The sequence below is a fragment of the Octopus sinensis genome, linkage group LG8 (genome assembly GCF_006345805.1).
Source record: "Octopus sinensis linkage group LG8, ASM634580v1, whole genome shotgun sequence".
Taxonomy (NCBI): domain Eukaryota; kingdom Metazoa; phylum Mollusca; class Cephalopoda; order Octopoda; family Octopodidae; genus Octopus; species Octopus sinensis.
In genome coordinates this window covers 18,338,625-18,365,456 of record NC_043004.1, presented here as the reverse complement: position 1 = coordinate 18,365,456, position 26,832 = coordinate 18,338,625, and the positions used below count along the sequence as shown (strand labels likewise).

The window sequence follows — 26,832 nt, the reverse complement described above, 5'->3', positions numbered from 1 at the left end:
AGCTCATTTTTTTTTTTTTTGTGTGTGTGTCTAAATTCTGCAAATACCTAGGTCCACATATATGAGTATATTGAATACTATACAATATAATTTCTTAATTCATAAACATTATTTCTTCCTCAAGGCCATATCCGGTTGAAATATTCTACCGGTTTTATGTTCAAACTAGCCTGATCTGGTTTCTCACACCAACCCTACAATATCATTCTAAAAATTAACAGTTACCTCATCAAAATCTCAAAGCTACATGATAATGCATGATTAATTCAAAACAGTTAGAATGAATAAGCATTATTTTTGATAGAATAATGTGGATGCTAAACAGTTATCCTTCTTGCTCTTCATACTACTCCAAACAACTGTGTCAAGGCTAAAGATTTTGGGCATTTCAAATGACTGCTTGTAGATGTAAGGTATATAGCTATTTGAAACTGGGTATGCAGGTATTTTGAAAATACTTCACTGAGTGACAGCCATGCCCTGCATAGTTATGGGCTGCCCTTTGGCAAGACATAGCACCCGTTCAGCCACCCTGCCAGTGCTAGGGCAGAGATTGTGAAGAGGCAGCAGAAGAAATCAAATGAAGTCAGTGGTACTTCTTACATTGATGCTGAGCAGAAGAATCTTTGAAGATCAATGGTCAGGATGAACGAGCTCTATCAAGGAAGTAATTGCAATGCATCCATAGGGGTGGCAGCCATGGTTCTGTAATCAGCTAATGATAGATTCATTACGACTCAGGCTCCCAATTCAAAGTATTGGATGGCAACAGGGTGTCACGAAAACCTATGCAAGCAGCATAACTGACCGGAAAGGTTGAAACTGTCACTAAGAAAACACTGGGTAAGTTTACACTGTCAGAACTGTTTGGACAAAGTCAGCAGCTCTTTTTCTCTTGGCAATCTGGACAGGATTTTCAGTAGGTCTTCACCACAATCATCTGGTCTCTATTTACCAGAGCTATTGTATACTGACATACAGCAAGATTCTGAGAAGCACTCCTTATTTCTCATTCTTTAAAGTTTTAATGTAAGTATAATTATTGTTGTATTTTGAGAGGATCACTATGCCAATAATAAACACATGCACTCGTTATATTTCACTTCTTTAATTCTTATTTGTCAATTGCTTAACCATGTAACCCATTAATTAATTGATTGTTTGATTAATCAATCAGCTAGACTTGAAGCAGACCTGGAGTAGGGAAGGTATACCATTGATGAGTTTGTGAATGGCAACAAAAGAATTTTAACAAACCTGATTGATTACTTGACTGAACAATTAATCAAATAATTAAATGGCTTAATAGGCTAACTGATTAACCAATTGATTAATGATAATACTAAAAGAACTGAAATAGAATCAGCGAGTGTGTTTACTATTGGCATAATGACCCTCCAGATACAACAAAATATGTTTTAACACACAAATTCACATCAAGATACTTGCTAACTAAATTTTAAAATGAAATATGTACAATTAATGTGTACAAAGTGTACAGTATTCAGTAAGAAAACAACAAAAGCAACAAAAACTCCAACCAAATATGTAGACATTCAACAATACACATTACTCTTACTACTATTCACCAATTTTTACAGCTCATTCACCTCACCTGGTGACTTCTCATGTGAAGTCCTCAGGCTACCAAAAATAATATGGATATGAGCATGACTTATCAAACCAGTAATATATGACAACAGTGGTTGGTGTTAGGATGGGCATCCAACTGTAGAAACTATGTCAGATCAGATTTGAGCCTGGTGCAGCCTTCTGGCTCACCAGTCCTCAGTCAAACCGTCCAACCTATGCCAGCATAGAAAGTGGATGTTAAACGATGATGATGATGATGATGAATATAAGAGTAAAATGTAGAAGTTCTGTTGCATTTTAAGACGAAAAAGTTCACTTAATGCTGAACTTTACCCTATTAGATAATACAGGGTAGTATCAAAAAGTTCCCAGACTAGTTATGTTTAACCCTTTTGTTACTGTATTTGTTTTGAGATTCTCTGTTTTTCTCTCAATTACTTTAAATATAACAAAGAATTTAGTAAAATAACTTAGTTATCATTAAGCTAGTGTTAGGAACATAAATTGTGACTAAGGTTTAATTCAAAATTTATGAAACAAGACATTTGTACTACAGAGCTACGGGTGGTTTCAGCTGGTTTGGTATCAAAAGGGTTATGAATTGTTTCTCTATTATATATTTTAACCCTTTTATTACCATATTTCTGTTGAGATACTCTGTGTTTCTTTCAATTACTTTAAATGTAACAAAGAATTTAGCAAAAATAACTTAGTTATTGTGAAGCTAGTATTAGTAATTGTGACTAAGGTTTGGTGGAAGATTTTAATTCAAAACTTATGAAAACAAGACATTTGTAACCAGAGCCGGTTTCAGTCAGGTTGGTAATGAAAGGGTTAACCCTTTTGTTACTGTATTTAATTTGAGATGCTCTGTGTTTCTTTCAATTACTTTAAATATAACAAAGAATTTAGTATATATAACAAAGATCGGTTGGTGCTTTTTACATGCCACCGGCATGGAAGCCAGTCAAGGCGGTGCTGGCATCGGCCATGTTCGGATGGTGCTTTTTACATGCCACCCGCATGGGGATCACTAGTACAATTTCCATTTGATTCCATTTACTTCCTCTCAGTAATGCACTGTCCCTGTATTGTATTAAAAGCCTCTGATGAATTTTAGCACCTGACACACTTTCCCACCAGAGAAATCGGATCACTGCTCTTTTTTCTTCTTTGGTGCACATTACTAGTGGAGTGGCCATGCTTACACTGTAAATCCAGAAAAAAAAAATTGCATTATCAGGCTGAGACTTTGATCATGTGACCACAATATTACCAACTATAAGCATGCATGCACAGAAGGCAGTGTGACAATAATAAAGATATGTTATGGTGAAAGTGTGGATAATTACATAAATACACATACACGTGTTTGTATGTGGGTTTATCTATTTCTGTATCCCTGTGTAAAAATATAGAGAAAAAGACTGGCGTTATTAAGTGTAATCATTATTGTCAAAAAGTATAACGAAGCGATTTGACAAATGTCGGTTGATAAAATAAGTAGCAAACAGGACTAAGTACAGGAGTCAATGTAATTGACTACATCCACGAAGGCAGTGCTTTTAATAAAACGATATATCTCTTTCTTTTATCTTTTACTTGTTTCAGTCATTAGACTGTGGCCATGCTGGGGCACCACCTTGATAAATTTTGGTTGAATTAATTGACCCCAGTACTTTTTTTTTTCATGACCTTGGTATGTATTCTGCTGGTCTCTTTTGCCGAACTGTAAAGTTATAGGGACGTAAACACACTGACACCGGTTGTCAAGACATGGTTTGGGACAAAGACACACACACACACACAACAAGCTTCTTTCAGTTTCTGTCTACTAAATCCACTCACAAGGCTTTGGTCCGCCCGAGGCTATACTAGAAGACATTTGCCCAAGGTGACACACAGTGGGACTGAACCCGGAACCATATGCTTGGGAAGCAAACTTCTCACCTCACAGCCACACCTGAGGGAGATTTTGCTGCTGTTTCTAGCTGATTGTGTAACCATATAGAGGCATCGTTGATACTTAAGATGTTGAATAATGTAGACAAAACGAAGTTGAGTCTGGTTCTTTTATCTCATGGCAGTTTGACCTTGGTGCCTACTGTATGCTATAGAATAAATGACCGTTTTCCTAAAACAAGGCGTTCCCTAAACGAGCAGGTCATACAGTCCCATGTAACTTTTAGTAAATATGCCAGCACGCTTGTGATTATTTAGTCAGCCTCATCTGAGACCACACCTATTTATATATCAATGCCATATGTATGGAGTTGTGTGCATTTATTACATGAAGTTTGCTGGAGTTGATTTCGGCTGTGGAAGTGTTGGAAATATTTAATTGATTTTTCTGTTGTTTCTGGATCATTTGTTGGTTCCTGGAAATATGGGAGATCTACTATGTACAATGCAGACATTCTATTTATCTCTCTCCCTTCCTCTTTGTTACTGATTCTTTCTCTCTCTCTCTCTCTCACTGACACTCTCTTACTGACACGCACACACACTCTCCATTTCTCTCTCTCACCGACACTCTCTTTACTCTCTATCTTTCTCACTGACACTCTCTTACTGACACACACACACTCTCTCTCTCTCTCATTCTTCTCTCTCTCCCTCTCCCATTCTCCCCTCTCTCTCATTCTCCCCTCTCTCTTTCATTCTCCCCTCTCTCTTTCATTCTTTTCTCTCTCTCTCTCATTCTTTCCTCTCTCTCTCTCCTCTCTCTCTCATTCTCCTCTATCTTGTTTTCTCTCATTCTCTATCTCTCTCTCATTCTCTTATCTTTCTCTCTCTCTCTCTCCTCTCTCTCTCTCTCTCTCTCTCTATATATATATATATATATAATATATATATATATATATATTATATATATATATATATATATATATATATTGTTTATTTCTGTATATATTTGCGTAATTACATGTGTGAACAAACTGTTACTGAATTCAAAAGAATTTCCATTTGGAAATTTTGGAATGCTATGTCTTCCATATAGAATTTCTATGACTTGTTTGAAACTTTGGCTTCTAATGAAGAATACTGTACACTCATACACATTCTTTTATTTTATGTCACTTGTTTCAGTCATTTGGCTTCTGCCACCCTGGGATACTATCTTTATGTTGTTGAGTATATTCAGCATTCTGCCACATAACCTGAGATTTGTGAGGTGTAGATGTGGTCTTCAAAGAATTTTGGGACAAAATTTTACCTGAGATGCCAGATGAACACAACATGCATCACAGCAGGGGACACAAAGATAAACAGTTCTGTCCAGCTTGCCACTTCTCTGGAAACAGTACAGAAGCCCAATCACACTGAAAGATGGTGCTCCAGCATGGCCTCAGCCTCTGGTTCAAACCAGCAAAGGATAAAAGATTAAAGATATCCATCTATCTTCACTGCCTATTATTCTTGGCAGGGTTTTGTGGGTACAGTCCTTAAGCACCTCGTCTATAGAGTCCTGTTAGAAGCAATCAAACTTATTTTATCGACTCCAACAAAAAATTAAAAACAATGTTGAACTTGGCGCCATTTGATCTCAGAACATAAAACCAAAAGAAATGCTGCTAAGCATTTTGCCCAGTGAGATAACAATTCTGCTAACTTTTTTTCAACACATCGGCTCCCACATGTCCTGTCGGTGGGTCATGGTGGTATGTTAGCAAGTCCTGCTTGACCCCACTAGCGGGTCGTTTTTTTAATTTCTTTCCTATGGGCTTTTTGAGAGCTGGTACGCCCCAATTGCTTTGATTTATGCTTTTGCTGCACTAAGAGAACAATTTTTTTATAGATTCTTTTTTATATATTTTTTTCATTTTACTTCTGATTTCACCATGTTATGAATTAAAATTAAAGATTGAGTATTGAGAAAATTTTATTTGCCATTGAAACAAAAATAGTTAGTTCTTTTGGAAAAAGATCAGTAGATTTTCCAGTCGAAACAGAAGGGAATGAAAAATATTTTACTTGTCATGGAAACCAAAATAGTTCATTTTGAAAAAGATTTTGTGACCTTCCAATAGAAAATACCCAAAATTTTAAACTGACCGCTGGTAGGTCGTGTGGTATCTAGGATGTGATATGAACTAGGGTGCCACACGACCCTCTGGTGGGACGTGGGTATCAATGTCAAAATTAATCAAGATCTTGTTTTGGGACCCCGGGATAAAATGTAAAATGAAGCTTGGGAGCCAACATGTTAAAATCTTGATAGCAGTCATTTCCTGTTTCTCATTGACACAATAAATGCTTCATCCATTCATCTTTCAATGGTTTTTCATAGCTGTCATAATTGAAAGTCGTTAGAATAGCCATTACTTTCATTGAAGATATGGAGAGTAAAGTGAGAAACAGTTAAAGAGCATCCTGCTTTAACACATGTGGCCTGGACAGTCTGTTTCAGCTTATTCTGTTCGATAGTTCTCAACTGGATTATCAGAAGTCCAAGGATAATATACTGGCACACTGATAGTTACAATGACATGTGTTCCAGCTGATCCGATCAACGGAACAGCCTTCTTGTGTAATTAATATGCAAATGGCTGAGCACTCCACAGACAAAAATGAAAAAAAAAAAACAAAAACGCTTACCTCTTAAGCCATGCCAGGCTCATGAGGGCCATTTTCCTGGTGTTAGTGGCATATATATTCCCCTCCTGGACAGGGCACCGGTCTGTTGCAGGATTACTCATTTGCACCAGCTGAGTGGACCAGAGCAACACGTCTCCCAGGAATCGAAACCACAATCTTACAATCACAAGTCCAACACCCTTAGCACTAAACCATGTGCCTCCACAGATATGCATACCCTTAATGTAGATTCAGCATGACACAATGTAACAATACTGGCCCCTTTGAATTACTGGTACTATTCATTTTTGCCAGCCAAGTGGACTGGAGCAATGTAAAATAAAGTGTTTTGCTCCTGCCAGGTATTGAACTCATGACCTAATGATTGTGAGCTGAATACCATAAGCACTAAGCCACAGGCCTTTACAAAGTCATTGGGCACTGGCCATGCTGGAGCAATGACTTAAAGAGTTTTAGTTGACAGGTCGGCCCCAGTATTTTTATTTTTAAACTCTGGTACGTATCATATTAGTTTTTTTGATGATATGCTACATTACAGGGGCGTAAACAAACCAACACCAGTGGTCAAGCACTGGTAGGAGACAAAGACATGTACACACATACACACACACATCTATTTACCTGTCTCTCTCTTTCTCTTTGTATGTATGTGTATATATATATATATATATATATATATATATATATATGATCACTTTCTACATAATTTTGGTTTACCAAATCCACATACAAGATAGGTTGGCTTTGGGCTGTAGCAGAAGACACTTGTCCAAGATACCACACCTGAAACCACATGGTTACCAGGTGAGCTTCTTAAACACCTAGCTATGTCTGTTACAGGTATTTCTTTTTGTATTAGAATTGGAGACAGTAAAACACCATCATTTGAATTAATAACCTTGGCTACATATATTGACTATCATGTCCTCCCATTTTTAAAACTCCCCCCCCACACACACACACACACACAAACGATCATGTTTGTGGGGTTACATGGGAGATAAAGAAGACTCTGTGAATGTAGTAGTTTTATTTATTTCAGAAAATTACTCATGATTCACTACATCACTACTTTATTTCTTGCTGCATGTGATCGTTCAGGCGACAAAACATGAAATTTGTCGTCTGAACAATCAAAGACGGAGAAACTTTTAGTGACAGGGTGAATCATCAACCTTTTCCAAACGCATACACATCCTTATTTGCACTTCATTACACACAATTGCAAATGCCTCTGTGTGTGTGTGTGATCATCATCATCATCATTGTTTAACGTCCGTTTTCCATGCTGGCATGGGTTGGACGGTTTGACTGGGGTCTGGGAAGCCAGGAGGCTTCACCAGCTTCCAGTCTGATCTGGTAGGGTTTCTACAGCTGGATGCCCTTCCTAATGCCAACCACTCTGAACGTGTAGTGGGTGCTTTTAACGTGCTACCAGCACAGGATCCAGAGGAGGCTGGCACCGACCATGATCTGTTGGTGTTTTGTATGTGCCTGAAATCAGTCAAGGTGGCACTGGCAACAGCCATGTTCGGATGGTCTTTTTACGTGCCACCGGCATGGGGATCGCAACTACAATTTCCATTTGATTTTATATTCATCAGCATTAATATATGTAGGTGCAGGCGTGGCTGTCTGGTAAGAAACTTGCATTGCAGCCATGTTCACTACTGTGCCCCTGGGCCTTCCAGTTCCCAATGAATGAATCTGGTGGATGGAAACTGTGTGGAAGCCCACAAGTGCATTATATATATATGGAAACTCTGCCAGATCAGATTGGAGCCTGGAGCAGCCATCTGGCTCGCCAGTCTTCAGTCAAACTGTCCAACCCATGCCAGCATGGAAAGCGGACGTTAAACAATGATAATGATGATGTGTGTGTATGTATTTGTCCATTCACTTCTGCTTGACAGCCAGTGTTGGTTTGTTTACAGCCTCTGTAACTTGGTGGTTTGGCAAAGACGGTGCTAGGCAGCACCAAGATTCAATTGCCTATTTTGGCATGGCTTTTATGGCTGGATGCCCTTCCTAACACTAAAGCACTTTACAGAGCATAATGGGTACATTTTACATGGCACCAGTACCTGTTTATTTGTTTATAAATGTAGATATATACCCAGGGTACAAGAGCTGTAAGTCCCGTGTGTGTGTGTGTGTGTGTATTTATAAAATGAAGGTTTATGTGTGTAAATGAATGTGTGTATTCTTTTATTCTTTTACTTGTTTCAGTCATTTGACTGCGGTCATGCTGCAGCACTGCCTTTACTTAAGTAAATCGACCCTAGGACTTAGTCTTTGTAAGCCTAGTACTTATTCAATCGGTCTCTTATGAACCGTGAAATTACGGGTATGTAAACACACCAACATCAGTTGTCAAGCTATGATGGGGGTACAAATACAAAAACACACACACACATATATATATATATATACAATGGGCTTTCAGTTTCTGTCTACCGAAAACACTCACAAGGCTTTGGTCAGCCCGAGGCTATAGTAGAAGACACTTGCCAAGATGCCACACAGTGAGACTGAACCCGGAACCATGTGGTTGGGAAGCAAGCTTCTTACCACACAACCTCTCAAGCACTTTATATATATATATATATATACACACACACACACACACACACACACATACATGCACACATACATATATACATATATATATATATATATATATATATAATATATATATATATATATGTGTGTGTGTGTGTGTAGACATATGTAGATGAATTTATATTACTAACTGCAAGAGTGATTAAGAGTTAATTTTATTGTCAGTCTTGGTTGAAGTTATAATTCTTGACTTGTACAGTTAACTTAGTAATATATGTTACTGCTATTTACTAAACGGCTTAGTGTCTTCCTGGACTCTTGTGGTATCAGAATCTGAAATTTCTTGTTAAATCTTTCGGGAATACTGACAATGAGCATTGAACAGAAGTTTAATGAATGGAGAGAAAAAAACCCCATCAACCTGAGTGACAGTTTTGACTGCATGAAAACATCTATTTAGTTAAGCAGTACATTACGGTAGGACATCTGCACACCAGCAACATGTCGAGCTGTCATATGTAATTATTTGCAGCGCTGTATCGGTTAAGTTGCACAAGAACTGAAGACTATGAAATTGATTGAATGCAATTTTATTTTAAGTCTGTTGCAGTAAGTCTTATGAGGAGATTGTATCTAATCAACACCCATCAATACAAACAAGTTTCTAGACTTGCTAGAAATAGCAACCAAATTGCTTTGAAATTACACCCTGCTGGTTTAACAAAGAGTGATGCACTGGATGATATGGTGTTAGGTGTGATGTGATGTGATGTGATATGATGTGCAAAGCCTCAAATTAAGATGGAGTGGCCATGCTAGGAATGCTTTTGGTCAGGGGTCTGTTTTGATCTTAGTAGTTCTGTATAGTCATTCAATTATCAGACAAACTTATGTATACATAAGTGTGTGTGTATGTACGTATACATGTGTGTATGTATGTATACATATGTGTGTATGTATGTATGTATGCATATGTGTGTATGTATGTATGTATGTATACATGTATGTATGTTTGTATGTATACATATATGTGTATATATATACTTGTGTGTATATATGTATATATACATATGTGTGTATATATGTATATATACATATTTGTATATATATGTATTTATACATGTGTGTGTATATATACATGTGTGTATATATACATATATACGTGTGTATATACGCATATATACATGTGTGTATATATGCATATATACATGTGTGTATATATGCATATATACATGTGTGTATATATAGTGTATATACATGTGTTTATATATAGTGTATATATACATATGTGTGTATATATGTATATATACATATGTATGTATATATACATATGTGTGTATATATACATATGTGTGTATATATATAGTGTATATATACGTATGTGCGTATATATGTATATATACCTATGTGTGTATATATGAATATATATGTATATATGTGTTTATATGTGTATATGTTTATATGTGTATATATACGTTTATATGTATGTATATGGCTCAGTGGTTAGAGCGTCGAGCTTACGATCGTGAGGTTGTGATCTCGAATCCCAGACCGGGCTGCGTGTTGTGTTCTTGAGCAAGACACTTTATTTCACATTGCTCCAGTTCACTCAGCTGTAGAAATGAGTTGCGACGTCACAGGTGCCAAGCTGTATCAGCCCCTTTGCCTTTCCCTTGGATAACACTGGTGGTGTGGAGAGGGGAGGCTTGTATGCATGGGCGACTGCTAGTCTTCCATAAACAACCTTGCCCAGACTTGTGCCTCAGAGGGTAACTTTCTAGGTGCAAGCCCATGGTCAGTGTCTGACCGAAGGGGGTCCTAGACTCATATATATATATGGGTGTGTATATGTATGTATATAATTGTATCTCGGGAGAGTTTAATGCCTTATTACTTAACACACTCACTGGTTCGATTTCCACTCTGTTTTTTTTGCTAGAATTTTTCTTGTTTCTTGCAACCTCTTCAGTAGTCATGAATAGAGTCAACGACTATTGAAGAAGTTGCAAGAAACAATGAAAATTTTAGGGAAAAAAAAAATGAGTGGAAATCAGACTGGTGAGTGTGTCAATTAATAAGGCACTAAAACAGAATGACTCTCCCCAGACACAAGAAAATATGCTTCAACACACGAACTCACATAAAGAATTTTGCAACCAAATACAAAATTGAAATATGTATATATATATATATATATATATATTATATATATATATATATATATATATGTATATATGTATATATATACACACACACACACATATACAATGGGCTTCTTTCAGTTTCTGTCTACCAAATCCAGTCACAGTGTTTTTGTTGGCCTGTGGCTATAGAAGATACATTTCCAAGGTAGTGTACAGTGAGATTGAACCCAAAACCATGTGGATGGGAAGTAAGCTTCTAACCACACAGCCACACCCGTGCAGATATAGGAAAATGACCCAGGGGTTATCATCTGCATGGAATAAAGCAGTCAAGTCTTAAATCATTGCGTCAGGCTTGAGAACTTTAATTAAATTTCATTGTAAATTAAATACTCAATTTATAATTAGCATGTAAGCTTAAAGGAAATATAATTAATATAATTCTTTTTATAGTTGCGCTGTTATTGAAACGAAAGTGGCAATTTTCCTCAATTTTCTCTCTTTTTGCTTTTTTTTTTAGTCATTCACTTTTGACTACACCCATATTTATTATTAATTAGCGGTGTTGCTTTGCTGAAAACTTGGCCTTTGGATGTACTTTTGTAACATTTCTGGCAATACTGAACTAATATCCTTGGAATGTTTTATTTCAATTGATAGTTAAGTGCCACATCTCATTGCATATCTATCGATGTTTCTCTCTGTCTGTCCCTCCCTAACACTCGTTTCTTTTTATTTTGCTTTATCTTCTACTTTCTCTCTCTCCTTCTCTCTCTCTCTGTATTATTCAGAAGCTGCTGCTTATTGCAATCACTTTGAGATGGAGTCTTAGATAATACAAACCTATAACAGGAAGCTATATTAAGATATAGAAATATGAACAATCTGTATATTAATATACTTGTCTTTAACGCCCTTCTTATACACACACACACACAGTTGCAAACACACAAAACACACACTTTCACTAATACAATGAGCTATAGTGACAAGCTCCAGAATCTCCACTCCCAGCACCACCATCACAACTGCCATCTACCACTACCACTATGCATCTACTATATTTCCATAGCTAGCGTGCTTGCTGCTTTGATCTTGCCATTATCTTCATGGATATTGGTAGTGGGATTGTGTATGTTGGTTCTGGGTGGGGTACTGTTGTTAGTCAGTGTGAACTGGTAGTGTTGGTGTGTGTCTGTGTGGTTAAGAAGTTTGCTTTCCAATCATGTGGTCTTGAGTTTTGTCTCACTACACGGCACCTTGTGAAGGGTCTCCTACTATTGCCACTAGATCACCAATACCTTATGAGTGGATTTAGTAGACAGAGACTGAAAGAAGATTGCTTGCATTCCTCTGTGTGTGTGTGTGTACCATTAGCTAGACAGTATGTGATAGTTATAAATGAGCATCACCATCATACAAGCGAGGTTGTTTGTTTCCTACCCTCCATGCAAAATATGTCTAGCTATGGGTAAATATTACCTTACTTGGAAACAGGTGAAGGTTGGCAACAGGGAGGACATCCAGTCATAGAAAGCCTGCTACAAAAGATCCCATCTAATCGATGCAGGCATGGAAAATTCAATGTTAAATAATGATGTTGATATGTTTGTCAGTGTGAGGCAGCAGGCTGCCATAATTGTTAGCACGCTGGGCGAAATACTTTGCGGTATTTCGTCCGTCTTTCCGTTCTGAGTTCAAATTTCTGCTGAGGTCGACTTTGTCTTTCATCCTTTTGGGGTCAATAAATTAAGTACCAGTTGCATACTGGGGTCGATCTAATTGACTGACCCCAGAATAGAAAAGGATATGTTTGTATGTGTGTGTGCTTGGGTAGGTATGAAGGAAGACAGCAGTGTTAATGTTATTCGTGTTGGTAACATACATTAGGGTTGACTGTAAGCTTATTTTATAGTGGCATCACTGTTGTTGCTCGTGGAAAACTTATTAATTGCAGTGGCAATGGCTTTGATTGCATGTAGGAGAAAAGCTCATGTGGTGAAACCTGAACAAGCCAGACCTGCTGTGGAAAGTAGTCATGCCTCCATTAAGTTGTGGATATTACAAATGTCTGAAATGCATGCATCCGAAATTCTGCTTAGGCCATGCTGTGTACTGACTTGGTGTATTTACGCCTATTTGTCTACTGCAAGAAATTTTCTCCATCGCAAAATACTGTGAATGGTTTTCATGCATGTTTGAATAAAAGCCTCAAGGATATTTCGGCTGGTAGGGAGTTTGTATTTTTACACATCATTGCATAGCACTGTCACCCCATATTTTATTTAAGCTGAGCTGCTGAATACTACAATCAGACATTGAACAATGATGGGAATATCATAAGCAGGACCTGACGCTCATGTGAGTTCACAGCATCTATCTCTTTGGTGTCTGTTGCTGAAGAGGAGACAGTCATTTAAACAGACCAACACTGGTGTCAAAGCGGTAATGGGGTATGAATACAGACACACATACATTCAACAGTCTGGTTATGGAATGATAGGAAGAGCCGACATCGAAGGATCAAAAAGTGACATCGTTGCGAATGCTTGGCCGCCACAAGCCAGTTATCCCTGTGGTAACTTTTCTGACACCTTATTTGTCTCCAGCCAAAAGTTTTCTCCATGACAAAATACAATGAATGACTTTCTTACATATTTGAATATAGCTCAAACATATTTGAACTGGTAACAAGTTTGTCATTATAATAGGACACTCTCATTTATAGATAGGGGACTTAGGTTTTCCAGCATGTTTTACTATCAGTTTGATTTTTGTTTTAGCTATTTATTCTTCTAGAAATGTACTTGCCTGACAAGTGGTTTGATCTGGGACCATGTGCTGAAACTAAAATAATTACAGCATGAAAGCACACATTTTAGCCATTCAGAAACACACAAAAACTGCTAACTTCACTTAAACATGTATTATTTGGTGCCAGTTTTGACACCAGATAATGTTTTCCATGTTGTAATTGTTCATACTCTTTATTAAACTAAAATTCATATTTTAAAAACAATTTGTTAAAGACATTGATTTTATTGTACATCGTCCTGTTAAATACCAAAAACCTTGGAAAATTATATTGTACTATATTAATTACAAATTAATCAAAATTTGTAATATATTAATTTGGCGTTAGGAATATGTTATTATTGATATTAATTTAATAATATAATATGTTACTATATTAATACAAAACTCCATAAATGTAGCCATTGAATATATTTCTCTAGGTTTAGAATGGCAATAATGAATATGGTTTACTTGAAAGTTTGGATAACAATATCTTCCCAGCTGCATGGTTTTGGGTTCAGTCCCACTGTGTGACACAACTAAAGTGCCACAGGCCAGCCAATGCCTTCTGAGTGAATTTGGTAGATGGAAACTGTGAATGTCTATCATGTGTGTGTGTGTTATATTTGTTCCCCTCCACTTTATAACCAATGTTAGATTTTTTTTTTACATCCCTGTAGCTTAGCAGTTCAGCAGAAGAAGCCAATAAAATAATACTTTGAATAACAAAAATAAGTACTGGGGTTGATTTCTTTGACTAAAAACCTTCAGAGCAGTGCTCCAGCATGACCACTTTCCAATGAGTGGAGCTAGTAAAAGAGATGTGTTGACACTGCTTGATGGTCGTAAACGGACGTCCCCATCATACAAGCGGTGTCATTCATCTTCAATCTTTTGTAGAAACATGTTCAGCCATGAGAGATATATTACCTTGCGTGGAAACAGGCAAGGGTTATTGAAGTGTGGGGAGGGGGTGGCATTTGACCATGGTAAATCTGCTGCAACCAGATCTGTTTGACAATGCAAGCATGGAAAAGCCATCATCGTTTAATGCCCATTTTCCATCCTGGCATGGGTTGGATTGTTTGACTGAGGTCTGGAAAGCCAGTGGCTGCACCAGGCTCCAGTCTGATCTGGTAATGTTTCTACAGCTGGATGCCCTTCCTAACGCCAACCACTGTGAGAGTGTAGGGGTGCTTTTTACATGCCACCAAGCACAGGAGCCAATCAGGGTGTACTGGCATCGGTCAAGTCAGGGTACTAGGTCATTAAAATGATGAACTTCATCTTTGCTTCAAATAAGCCATTAATTTTTAATTTATTTCAAGCAAATTGTTTAGGACCAACGATAATGGTTTCAAATTTTAGCACAAGACCAGCAATTTTGGGGGAGGGTGTAAGTTGGTTACATCAGCCCCAGTACTCAACTGGTACTTATTTTATTAACCCTGAAAGGATGAAAAGCAAAGTCGACCTTGGTGGTATTTGAACTCAGAACCTAAAAATGCTGCTAAACATCTTGGTCAGCATGCTAACGATTCTGCTAGCTCACCACCTTAGAGCTAGAACAAATATTGGTTTCAGATTTTGGCACAAGGCCAGCAATTTCAGGAGAGGGGATAGGTTGATTACATCAACCCTGGTGTCCATCCCCCTCCCTTCATCAAATAGACATTACCTGTACAGGTGGACAAATGTGCCACATGTCAACTGTTGGAATGATCACAAAGCAATGTGAAATGAAGTGTTTTGATCAAGAACCTGATGTGTTGCTTGATCCAAGAATCAAACCCACAATCCACTAGGCTGTGTGTATGTCCTTGAGTTTTTCAGCCTACTTCATAGCTTGACAATTGGTCTTCAACAAAAGAGACTTAATAAGAGAGCTGAAGTGAGGCTTGAAATTATTAAAAAATGAAAAAGAAAGTGAAGATATTTTCTTCATGTACAGTAACCTGTTGTCATGTGAATGGCCCCAGGTAAACCATATTGTTTAAAAACATGTTTATAAGCAAGAATAGAGAAAGTAAAAGCTACTAAAGCCATAGAAACCAGTTGAGAGAGAGAGACACACACACACACTGTTATTTAGGTCATATGCTTTAAAAGAAATGCTTTTGTCAGTTTATCATTCTCATCTCCACTCAACCATGACACCAATAAACAAAGGCTTAAGACCAGAAACTGTCCTGTATTTATTTTTCTTTATTGTGTTTGTTTTTTAGGCATAGTGAATCCTGATTCACATGTGACCTTCCATTTTTAGGGAGATTTGCCTGCTATTTCTTGCAGATATTGATTAATGTACAAGCTTTTTTGTTAATCCCAAGGTGATTGCTTATCTTTTGTCCTTTACTTGTTTTATTCAGTGGACTGTGACCTTACTGGGGCACCACCTTGTAGGGTTTAGCTGAACAAATTAACCCCATTGTTTATTAAGTTTGGTATTTATTCTGTCAGTAACCTTTTGCTGAACCTCTAAGTTACAAACATAAACAAATAGTTGTTAAATCATCATCATCATTTGATGTCCATTTTCTCTGCTGGCATGGGTTGGATGGTTTGACAGGAGCTGGCAAGCTAGAGAGCTACACCAGTTCTCTGATCTTTTCCTTTTGAACGGCAGATGTCAACACAATTTCTAGTTAACTAAACACTTTTAAACTTCGTATACTAGTAGAATGTGTTTATAAAACATCATTTTTTCTTGGCTTTATTGAGAAAATTCTATAGTTTGTAAGATATTTCATCTGAAAATCCGAGCATTTCGGCAATTTTAACCAATCGATTACCTCCATTCAACTAAAATTATTTGCTGCATCTGAAACTGAGACAACATCCTGTAACTAACCCTAACCCTAAATTTTTTTTCTTAATTGTTAAATTAATTTAATTGTTACGCATGTAAAAAAACCCGAAAGCAATGGAAAATGATTTTAACAATTAACAAACAAAATAATTCTATAATTTTATACACACGCTTTCCATATACATACGGAAAGCGTGTGTATAAAATTATAGAATTATTTTGTTTGTTAATTGTTTAAATCATTTTCCATTGCTTTCGTTTTTTTTTACATGCGTAACAATTAAATTAATTTAACAATTAAGAAAAAAAAAAATTAGGGTTAGGTTGACAGGATGTTGTCTCAGTTTAAGATGCAGCAAATGATTTTAGCTCAAAAGAGAGCATAGGATTGGTTAAAATTCGAAAAATTAAACTACATTAAACAAATTACAATTTTCTCAAGAAAGCCAAGAGAAAAAAATGTTTTATTTTGACATATTCTACCAGTATACGAAGTTTTAAAGTGTGTAGTTAACTAGAAATTGTCTGCCGTTCAAAAGGAAAAGATCCCCAGTTCTCTGTTTTAGACGGTTGGATGCCCTCCCCAAAGCTAACCTCTCTGCAGAGTGTGCTGGGTACTGATCATGTGGCACCAGTGCAGGTGCTTTTTACATGTCCAAAATGGTGGGGGATAACACAGCACAAAGACAAACACACATGAAGGACTTCTTCACAGTTTCCATCTAAATTCACTCACAAAGTATAAGTCAGTCTGGGGCTACTGTAGAAAAAAGGTGGTGGGGGAGGGAGTCAGGAAATTTTCATACAGCTGGAAGCGCCAATCGAAACAGGGGACCCAAAATGATAAGGTTCAAAAACGCTGTTATAGATTATGCCTAACTGAAAACAATCACAGCCACATCATCCAAACAGACTGGGTGAAACCAGGCTTAGCTGCTTGTATATATATAATGATGGATTCTTTTGTATATTGTATATTGCACAAATGTAATTCTTTTTATGTTATTTACATTCAACGGATATTTGTCCTCATCTTGTTTGTTGTTAACACAACGTTTCAGTTGATATACCCTCCAAACTTCATCAGGTGTCTTGAAGAAATTTTGAACCTGGGTTCTCATTACTAAGGTATTTTTTGATGATGTTGTTGTTATTATTATTATTATTATTCAGGTCACTTCTTGGAATCAAACTCGGAATCTTGAGGTTTTAGCCTGTGCTCTTAACCACTATGCCATATGCCTGTAGGCATAGTGGTTAAGAGCTCGGGCTACTAACCTCAAGATTCCGAGTTTGATTCCAAGCAGTGAATTGAATAATAATAATAACAATAATATCGAAAAATACCTTAGGAATGAGAACCCAGGTTTGAAATTTTCCCAAGACATCTGATGAAGGCTTGAGGGTATATCAGCTGAAATATTGTGTTAGCAACAAACAAGATGAGGACAAATATCTGTCCAATGTAAATAATGTACATAATTCCTCATCTCTTGAATATAGAACTGTAATTCTTCCCCCCCCCCCCAAATAAAACTGCACTTCACATTCGAGGCTCTGATGAAGCTATAGAATGTTATTCAGGCACTTCAAGCTAATGAAGTTCAAAACATAACCATTGTTTTTTGTGTGTCATCTCTTTCTTATTGCTGCTCCATACTCATCTAACACACTTTGTTCTGAAATACACATATATTGAGTTCTACACCAGGTTAGTAATATCACAGTACCTAGGGGAAATATGTGTGTGTGTGTATTGTGGGTAATATAATATATCATGTAAGATAAATTTGTGCCTCAACACCAGCTTTAAATGCAGGGAAGAAGATTGGTTATAGGCAATGTATAGATTGAGCTGACATTTGTGTAACAGAACAAAAGTCATAGGCTGACAATAGCTATCAGATCAGATTATAACATATTTATTCTTAAACAACAGATAAAGGAAAGCAATACAAGGAGTGTTTATAGCTGAAGGTCAAGGAAAGTCACGACTATGGTGAGTTCTTAATAGTTGCAATGTAAACAGGTGAAGCCTAGGTTAAAGCATGGAGGTAGTCCATAGTGCTGATATCGCATAGTTTGGTTGATGACACTATCCATCTACCTACCAAACTATGCTGTACCAGCATTATTGGTTTCTGTTCTGCCTGTTTACATTGCAACCATTGAGAACCTGTCATGATTGAGACTTTTCTTGACCTCCTGCTGTATATACTTCTTTTGTTTGCAGGATGGTGGACTGGAACAATGTGAAATAAAGTGTCTTGCTCAAGGACACAATATACTGCTGGGAATTGAACTCAAGAGTGTTTGATAATGAGTTGAACACTCTAAATACTGAGCCACATGCCTCCATGTGTTTCTAAATATTCTGTCTGAAAGGAAAAAAAAAAGTAGATTCATAGCGTGTATGCTTTTAATCATAGGCTTATCTAGTCAGAGCTGACTTACGGCTAAAAGACAAATGACCCCGGGTATAATTATTATTTCTCCTACGAGTGGCTGTGTGGTAAGTAGTTTGCTTACAAACTACATGGTTCCGGGTTCAGTCCTACTGCGTGGCACCTTGGGCAAGTGTCTTCTACTATAGCCTTGGGCCGACAAAAGCTTTGTGAGTGGATTTGGTAGATGGAAACTGAAAGAAGCCCGTTGTGTATATGCATATATATATGTGTGTGTGTGTGTGTATATATATGCTTATGTGTCTGTGTTTGCCCCCCTCCCCTCATGCGCTTGACAACCAATGCTGGTGTGTTTACGTCCCCGTAACTTAGCGGTTTGGGAAAAGAGACTGATAGAATAAGTAATAGGCTTACAAAGAATAAGTCCTGCAGTCGATTTGCTCGACTAAAGGCGGTGCTCCAGCATGGCCACTGTCAAATGACTGAAGCAAGTAAAAGAGTAAAATAGTATTGGCAAAAAGCCTGAAATTTTGGGGAAAGAGATAAGTTGATTGCATCGACCCCCCCCCCCCACCAGTGCTCAACTGGTAGTTATTTTATCGACTCTGAAGGGACAAAAGATAGTCAACGTGGTGGAATTTAAACACGGAATGTGAAGAAAGGATGAAAATCTGTTGAGCATTTTGTCCAGCTTGCTAATAATTCTACCAGCTTGCCATAAACATCTAGAAAATATTGATTTCAAATTTTGGCACAAGGCCAGCAATTTCGAGAGAGTGGGTAAGAGAATTACATCGACCCTAGTCCTCAACTGGTTCTTATTTTATCAAGCCTGAAAGGATGAAAGGCAAAGTCAACTTCAGCAGAATTTGAACTCAGAACATGAAAACAACTGGAAAATATTACAATGTAATTTACGTATAATGAAACTGTATGTAACTATAAATCTAAGCTATATTAGGTAGCTAATCATCATCATCATCATTGTCATTTAATGTCTGTTGTCCATGCTGGCATAGGTTGGATGGTTTGACTCGGGCTGGAAGGCTGCACCAGACTCCAGTCTGATTTGGCACGGTTTTCTATGGCTGGGTGCCTTTCTTAATGCCATCCACTCTGAGAGTGTAATGGGTGCTTCTGCGTGCCTCTGGCACGGGTGCAATTTGCATGACATCAGTCTCTGCCATGACTGTGATTTTGCTTGGCTTGATGGGGCTTCTTCTCAAGCACGACATAATGCCAAAGGTCTCAGTTATTGCCTCTGTGAGGCCCAACACTCGAAAGGAACTCAGCCACTTTGCCTCTGTGAGGCCCAACGCTTGAAAGGAACTCAACCAGTTTGCCTCTGTGAGGCCCAGTACTTGTAAGGAACTCAAACACTTTGCCTCTGTGAGGCCCAACGCTCAAAAGAAACTCGGCCACAATGTCATTCTAAAAATAAATAATCACATCATTGAAATCTCAAAGCTATGAGATAGTGCTTAATTAATACCAAACAATATGAATAAATAAACATCACATTTGACAGAATAATCTGAATACTAAAGGGATAAAAGTTTCAGTCGAACAAATTGATCCCTAATTCTTGATTTTTGGGCCTGCTTTTGCACCTGGCTAATGGTTAAGGTGCTGCACCGTGATCGTAAGTTCGTGATTTTGATTCATAGACTGGTCTATGCATTGTTCTGGTACAAAACACTTCATTTCGCATTGCTTCAGTCCGCTCAGTTGGCAAATGTGAATTACTCTGGGATGGACTTGTGTCCCATCCAGGGGACAATGTATATGTTACAGAAACTAGGAAGCTGGTTTTATGAATCTGTATGAATTGGGAAGGGAGCTTTGTCCCCAACACTTTTTTTCCCCACTGTTCTCTTTTGCTGCATCAGTGAGTAAGGGGACGCACGCATGCATGCACACAGTTTATGTCAACCACATTCACTCGCAAACATTGCTCAACCTGGGGCTTTAGTAGCAGCCACCTACCTGAGGATCCATGCAACGGGATTGAACCCAAACCACATAGTTGCAAAGTGAGCTTTTTAACCACACAGCCATGCCTACCAACAATATTTTTTCTCTTTTCTTTTCTTTTCACATTTTGAACCTTTATTACAAAACTGCTAAATGGTATGGACATTCTGTTTTCCAATCAATAAACTCTTTGTAATTCCATTAATGTTTCATATCACTTAACTCATCAATCAGGGAGTGGTTTCTTTTCTTACATCAGCAGTTCACATTTTCATTATATTAATAATGATTTGCTAATATAGGCACAGGCATGGCTGTGTGGTTAAGAGCCTCGCTTTGTAATGACATGGTTTTGGGTTCAGTTCCACTCCACATCACCTTTGACAACTGTCTCTTCCATTATAGTACTGGTCTAACTAATGCCTTGAGAGTGAATATGGTAGATGGAAACTGTGCAGAAGCCTTCTGTGGGAGGAGTATTTGAGAGGGGGTGGTGGGTTTCTGCCAGGTGTTCAAAGGCTAAAATATGATAGGGGGACAAGCACAGGTAAGAGAGATGATACATGGCTACCTTGCATTATATAAGGATTGTGGGCAAGTGTTTTCTACTATAGCTTCAGGCCAACCAAGACCTTGTGAGTGGATCTGGTAAATGGAAACTGAAAGAAACCCATTGTGTGTGTATCTCTCTCTCATATATATATATATATATATATCATCCTCATCATCATTTAACATCTGTTTTCCATGTTGGCATGGGCTGCCCAGGCTCCCTGTCTGTTTTGGCATGGTTTTTACTGGCTGGGTGTCCTTCTTAACACACACACACACACACATATATGGCAAATGAAAGATGGTAGATGGAATATATGAGAATTTATTATTAACTATAACAATTATTTCGACACATCTTGCATCGATCCCTCATGGGGGACACACTCAACAACTGGTTCAGGAGCATCCAGTGGTGCAGATGTATCTTGTTGGGTGATAAATAAATACAGCTTGTTAAAATGACAATTCTGCAATGTAACTTCTCATTTTGTAGGCAGCAAAGTAGCCAGACAGAGGAAATATCTTCATTTAAATAGAAGATCAAAAATAAAATTACAGATGGGAAAAAGAGATACAAACATGCAATCCAGTGAGGAAAGTATTAAAAATGTATATAGGAGTGACTGTGTGGTAAATAGCTTGCTTACCAACCACATGGTTCTGGGTTCAGTCCCACTGCGTGGCACCTTGGGCAAGTATCTTCTACTATAGCCTCAGGCCGACTAAAGCCTTGTGAGTGGATCTAGTAGACAGAAACTGAAAGAAGCCTGTTGTGTGTGTGTGTATATATATATATACACGTGAGTGTGTGTATGTTTGTGTCCGTGTTGTCCCCCCCCCACCGATGTTGGTGTGTTTACATCCCCGTGACTTAGCAGTTCAGCAAAAGAGACCGATAGAATAAGTACTAGGCTTACTACGAATAAGTCCTGAGGTCGATTTGTTTGACAAAAGGTGGTGCTCCAGCATGGCCACAATCAAAATGACTGAAACGCGTAAAAGAATAAAAGTAGATAAATGGGGGGAGCAGCTGGGAAGAAAAGATGGTGATGGTACCCTCAAGGCACAAGAAGGTGAGCATAAGATAGATACAAAGAATGGATTGTGAGGGTGGGTAGTTTGAGAAGAGTGTAAAAGAGGAGTGACGGGTGTTTGGAGATGGGGTGGTAGAGGTGAATGTAGCAAGTGGTGATGACCAAAGATGGTGGTGCAGTTGATGGGGAATCCCAGCTGTGGGTGGAAAATAGCTGAATGGAAACTACGGTGCTGGTGATGGGACACAAGTTTTTGATTCCTCATCTGATTTGCTGATAAACTGCCGACTCAGCTGCACACCTGTGAAAATACCTGCAGACTAATCTAAATGTTGCGAGTTCAATTTCTGCTACAGTCATTGAACAAGACTTATTTTATTACATTATTAATGCAAGATGTATCTTTTTTTTTTTCGTCGTTGAGCGATTAATGATTAGAATAATATCCATTCAAAAATGATTATGTCATCTATAAACTCCATGGAAAATACCATAATTTATTGAATCAATGGGATTTTATTTATGTAGCAGTGAATGTGATGCCAAAAATCAATATGTCTATCTATCATTTCTATCTGATTTCCATTGATTTACTTATTTACTTTTACAGCAGAATATATATATCGTTGTAGTGACATTAAGGACAACTGACCACGTGGCCAGAAGTCCAGGTCTTACTGTCTCTGTTTACCTTTTTAAATATTACTTGTTTCAGTCATTTTACTTGTTTCAGTCAATTTTACTGTGGTCATGTTGGAGCACTGCCTTGAAGGGTTTTTGTCCAAAAAAAAATCAACCCCCAATTCTTATGTTTTTTTTTTGTTTTGTTTTTGTTTTTATTAAGTTCAATATTTATTCTACCTCTTTTGCTGAACTGCAAAGTTACAAGGATGTAAACAAACAAACACTGGTTACCAAGCAGTGAGAAGACTGCAGATAGAAAGACACATATGTAAACACACACAAATATGGGATTTCCATACTTTATCTGTTTACCAAATTCACTCACCCTGCATTGGTTAGTTTGGTACCATAATAGAAAACTCTTGCCCAAGGTGCCGTGCAGTGGGACTGAATCTGAAACCATACTGTTGCAAAGTGAGCTCCCTAGCCACTCACCTATGCCTATGCTTACCGTTTTCACAAAGTTTGTGCCACTCTACACGGCTAACCCATTTCCTCTCAAGGTTTTACTACTGCTTCACAGTTAAGTAGTTAGCAATTGGTGTCTCATTGTGCAAAAAAGACCCCCCCCCCCAAAAAAAAAACAACAACTTTAATTCCAGCAAGCAAATTCTGCTGAGGTCAATTCTGCATTAGAAAATTACCAATTTTTAATTCTCACAACGTGAGATATTCAGCAACAGTACTTTGTAGTAAAAATTGTTTGCCAACATAACATGGCAGTCCTGGTTTAGGACTAATGTTGCTGTAATTTAGCCCCAGGAGACATCGTCTCCAGCTAGCTATATGACACAATCTGTGTCCCTTATTTGAGATTATAAGGACATAGATCATGTCGTATAGGCAGCTGGAGACGATGTCACTGGAGCTAAATTACAGCAACATTAGTCCTAAACCAGGACTGCCATGTTATGTTGGCAAACAATCTTTACTCAGTTTTGTATGTCATTTTGTTGGAGTTGGGCTGATAAAGATTAGGGACTAGTCCATCCAGAGTATGGGGAAATAGTTAGAGGCATTGGACAGGATGCCTTGATGTACTTGTTCCAGTTCTTTGCATTATGAGTTCTTGGATTGCAGCCTTAATCCGTTGTTTGGTTCCACAACACCATTCGTTTGTTCGGTGATTTTAAGGGCGTTCATTCTCTTGTTAGCATTCTGGCCAGCTCGCTAGTTGAGGATAAATTCTTCCTTTCTTCCGACCAGTTTCAGACAACCATCAAACATGAAAGACTCAATGGCACTGGCATCCTTCCCTAGCTGAGTGGCTGCGTGGGTTAGAAACTTACTTTTGTAACCACATCATTTTGGTTTCAGTCTCACTGAACAGTACCTTGGGCAAATCTCTTCTACTATGGTCCCTTGCCAACCAATGCTTTATGAATGAATTTGGTTGAGGAAAACTGAGTGGAAATGTGTGTGTGTGTGTGTGTGTATGGGGGTATGTGCATATATGTGTGTGCTTGTGTATATGTACACGTGTATATATGTATGTGTTTTTTGTGTTTGTCACCCACCACAACTTGACAGCTAGTGTTCATTTGTTTCTGTCTCTGTTACTTAGTGGCTCAGCAAAAGAGACCAATACAATAAATACCAGATTTAGAATGTGTACTGGGATCAATTTCTTCAGCTAAACCCTTGAAGGCAGTGCTCCAGCATGACTGCATACCAACAACAAACAAAGGTAAAAAGATATCTTGTAAACACAGGAAAATAATTGTAGAATTCTTGTTTTATTTTAAAGATTTAAATCTACACACTTTATAATATTTTCTTGCATAATCATTTCTTTCCTTTGTTTCTTTTTTCTTTTACAGAACGAGCAAAAGTATTTTGAAGACTATGCTTACCATTTTCTTGATATTTACAAAAATGTACTGGAGTCTGAATTTCAAGATTCATCTAATGCTGTGTAAGTTGGTTTACTTTAAATTCTTCAAATTCTGTTCTGTTCAGGGCTGATTTATTTTAGATAATAAACTGTGTGTGTGTGTATATATATATGTATATATATATATATATATGTATATATATATATGTATATATATATATATATATATATATATATATATATATATATATATATATACTAGCACTATGACCCAGTAACGCTGGGTCATAGTGCTAGTGCATGCATATACAGCTGCGTGCGTGACACATACACGTGAGTACTGTCCAAATCTCCGACCAATCACATACAGCTAGCTGGCATTAAATTGGCATATCAAGTTTCGGGCATTTTGATTGGGTTTTGGATAGAAAATTCACAAAAAAGTCACTTCTATTGATTTTTTTTAATGGCTTTGCGGGGTGACTGGGGAAATGTAAAGATGTGCACGACCACCCTTGGATGGTTTTGAATGACCATAGAAAGTGTGAGCACTCTAACTGAAAAATTGTTGATTTGTATAAAGGACACACACACACAGACAGACATTTTGCTGTTTATATATATATAAGAAAATGGAGGAAATTAACAATAAAAAGTGTGTCTTTTTCGCTAGGAAGCCATTATTGAATTAGTTAAGAAAGGTGAGAGTGAGAGCGAGTTTATGATCGTTTCTGGGTACACCACCAATTACACCATGCATTACTGATGATCATTTCTATTGTGCCAGCATATTTAGATATAAAGAAAAAGATCCCAAATGCCAGTCTAACCAATATTCTTTACTCTTTTACTTGTTTCAGTCATTTGACTGCGGCCATGCTGGAGCACCGCCTTTAGTCGAGCAAATCGATCCCAGGACTTATTCTTTGTAAGCCTAGTACTTATTCTATCAGTCTCTTTTGCTGAACAGCTAAGTCATGGATCGTAAACACGCCCAGATCGGTTGTCAAGCGATGTTGGGGGGACAAACACACATATGTATATATACGGCAGGCTTCTTTCAGTTTCCGTCTACCAAATCCATTCACAAGGCTTTGGTTGGCCCGAGTCTATAGTAGAAGACACTTGCCCATGGTGCCATGCAGTGGGACTGAACCCGGAACCATGTGGTTCGTAAGCAAGCTATTTACAACACTCCCACTCCTAAGTATTTATATCAATTAAAGAGGTGATTTTCTCTATTGATCAAGTTATCATCATTGTTTAACATTCATTATCCATGTGGGCATTGGTTGGACGGTTCGACCGGGATCTGGGAAGCCATAAGGCTGCACCAGGTTCCATTCTGATCTGGCACTGTTTCTGCAGCTGGCTACCCTTCCTAATGCCAACCACTCCGAGAGTGTAGTAGGTGGTTTTTACATGCCACTGGCACAGGGGCCAGAGGAGGACGATCGGTTGGTGTTTTTTACATGCCACTGGCAGGGAAGCTAGTCAAGGTGGCACTGGCATCGGCCACATTTGGATGGTGCTTTTACATACCACTGGTGCGAGGATCACAACTACAATTTCCATTTGATTTTGTTGTACTTGACTCAATAGGTCTCCTCAAGCACAGCATGTCACCCTATGATCCAAGGTACTTTTGAGTGGGCTGGGGCTGATTTCTTAAAATTCCTCTTTTGAATCTATTGGTATATTGGTATCTGATTGTTTGATTTAGTTTACTAAGATTGCTTAATATTGAGTGCTTTCTAGATATCTGCCTCCATTTATTTACCCCCTTTACCTCTTGTTCTATATATATGTGTGTGTGTGTGTAAGAGAAGAATTAGAATTACAA

General features: G+C 37.8%; 1 protein-coding gene across 4 annotated transcripts in view; it reads left to right on the top strand.

Moving 5' to 3' along the window:
* The window catches only part of LOC115214931 (neurobeachin-like protein 1), a 345,811-nt gene that overhangs the window by 29,552 nt on the left and 289,427 nt on the right, over window positions 1-26,832 (top strand). For all 4 annotated transcript variants that reach the window (XM_036505273.1, XM_036505272.1, XM_029784012.2 and 1 more), the window contains exon 2: window positions 24,976-25,070. In XM_036505273.1, coding sequence (XP_036361166.1) covers window positions 24,976-25,070 — 95 coding nt within the window. The remainder of the gene's footprint in view (window positions 1-24,975; window positions 25,071-26,832) is intronic.